At 38.3% G+C, this 2,260-nt stretch overlaps 1 protein-coding gene across 1 annotated transcript; it reads left to right on the top strand.

Moving 5' to 3' along the window:
* Window positions 1-809: 809 nt before the first annotated feature.
* Window positions 810-1,927, top strand: LOTGIDRAFT_162834 (hypothetical protein; the record flags this gene model as incomplete). Its single annotated transcript, XM_009058855.1, has 2 exons — window positions 810-1,021; window positions 1,693-1,927. 2 exons carry the CDS (start codon window positions 810-812, stop codon window positions 1,925-1,927), a joined length of 447 nt encoding a protein of 148 aa, XP_009057103.1.
* Window positions 1,928-2,260: the final 333 nt, after the last annotated feature.

The raw sequence follows: 2,260 nt of genomic DNA on the forward strand, positions 1-2,260 counted from the left end.
AATCTGACAACATAGCCACCCCATTTTTTAATACTCTCTAACGTTTCTAAATTTCTTATTTCTTCTGGTAAATCTTCCAATGTTAAATCTTTAAATGGGATAAACCCTGAATGGCCAGGATTCTTGTGGCATTTAAACATATTTAAATCTTGTCCTTCCTGTAATATATCACCTTCTCTCGCCACCTCAATATCAACATCAGATTGAAAGTCTTCTTACACCGAGCCATTCTTAGTTCTTACAATCAAAAGAAATCTGAAAATATTAAAGAAGATGATAGAAATCAAATGTTATGGTTATTTTCGTTTTATTTATTTCCTCTACCATAGACGCCATGTTATTTATAATAACCTTACAACAGAATTAAAACAGGTCACAAAATAGCATTCACTTATCTATCTATGAGACTATTTTCATTGCAAGTCCATGTACAGGTGCTAATACAGTACCCCTGGTGTTCACTGGGGAGTGTTCGGAATGAGTCTTTCGGACTATTTTGTTTACTCGCCTCTTTCACAAAAATTTACATATATTATTTCCTCTGATGATGGCGACAGAAGGTAACAATGGGCTCGAGGACGGTCGACAGTAATGGTCTGAATGTGTAATTGTATCCATCAACATTGTCTGTATTTTACAACATCGTAATAAAATAGTTATAGAAAAACATCCACCACTTTCGTTTGTTCTACTATCAAGAATATATGGCAGCCATGGCGTGGTTATTTTAGACAATTTTGTTCGCTTTGGTATGGTGTGATGTGATAGATGTTTCGAGAAAATTCGACCACGCCGACATCATCGTCGCAATGTCAGGGTCCAGCTACATCGTCGATCGATCGCAAATAGATGTTACACAACAGCAGCAATTAACTGCTCAACAACAAGAAGTGCAAGATGTTGATGCTCAGTATACCTCAGCAAATCTTTGCCGTCAGAAACGTGTTGGGAAGAATCAACTTACAAAAGCCAAGCTTTTCCTAACAGTCAACTATGCTCGCCAGATGTTGATGCGGGCCAGGTTCGTAAATCGGTTGATAACGTCCTCCGATGTCAGAAAGACGTTTTGAATATTCTGCTGGGATTGTGTGACATCGATGCTAATGGTTTCAAGCAAGAGTTAGAATCCTCCCAATCAGATTCTAATCTACAGGAATATTTGTCTAATGCTTCTGAACTTATCAATAAATCTAGAGTCGAGAACCAAACTGACGCTTCGGATAGGTCCAACACTCCAGATATAGCACAAAATGCAATTTCGAATAGTCTTGTTGATAGGGACTTGTTTCACCAACTCACTCGAGTATCTATTGCTAAGTTTATTGGTAACAAAAGGGATTACACCCTCGTTTGTGAGTTGTTCAATCATTGTATCGACAAATCGAGTATGACTAAATCTTGCATGTTATTGCATCTCGGACAGCATCTTGAAGGAGACGCGCTCAAAGCCATTGAAGGTTTTCCCCCATCAGATATAGGGTATGATGCAGCGCTCAATAGACCTGATGAAAAGTATGGAGGCCCTCGCAGGGACCTCTTGATTTTGTTGCATGATATTCATAACTTTATACCTATTAGTTTCTCAGATTCTGAGGAATTTGTCGACACACTCGAACTGAGCATAATTTCTCTACGTGACAGTGAGCATACTGATGGATTTCAGTCTAATTCTATGTCTTTCTGTGTTGTCAGAGGTAAATTGCAGTCAGAACATATCGCAAATTTTAAACGATGGGTAGCTCTTGGAAAGAAAGACGAAAACCTTAATTCCTTGCAAGAGTGGTTAGCGAGTATAATAAAATACCGAACCGAGGTTCGTGAAGAAGCTAGCGGTTTTTCGTCCACTTTGTCCAGTCGCTCACCTAATGGGTATAAAACTAATAATAATAGTACTCATAGATTTAGAAACAATGATGACAATAGGTAGTAATCCTGACTTAAGATGTGTTGTTTGTATAATGAGTCGCATGTTCGCGGTGTTCAAAACTGCCAGTTGTTAAATCTTTAGAGACTTCACATGTGAGACAGAATCCCCCATTTCCCCAACCTAATTATTATAGTCTCGCATCAGATTCGCATTCAGCACGAACTCATACTCAGTTTAAGAATGACAGTTTGGCTATGGACATTGTACCTGTGTTTATAGTAAAAAACAATCGGCGGCTAAAGGTCAATGCATTACTAGATGAGTGCTCAACAGAGAGTTATGTTAGAGAATTTGTCTTAACACGAATTAGGTTTGCATGGTGACACAATTAAT

Source organism: Lottia gigantea (genome assembly GCF_000327385.1).
Source record: "Lottia gigantea unplaced genomic scaffold LOTGIsca_36, whole genome shotgun sequence".
NCBI classification, from domain to species: domain Eukaryota; kingdom Metazoa; phylum Mollusca; class Gastropoda; family Lottiidae; genus Lottia; species Lottia gigantea.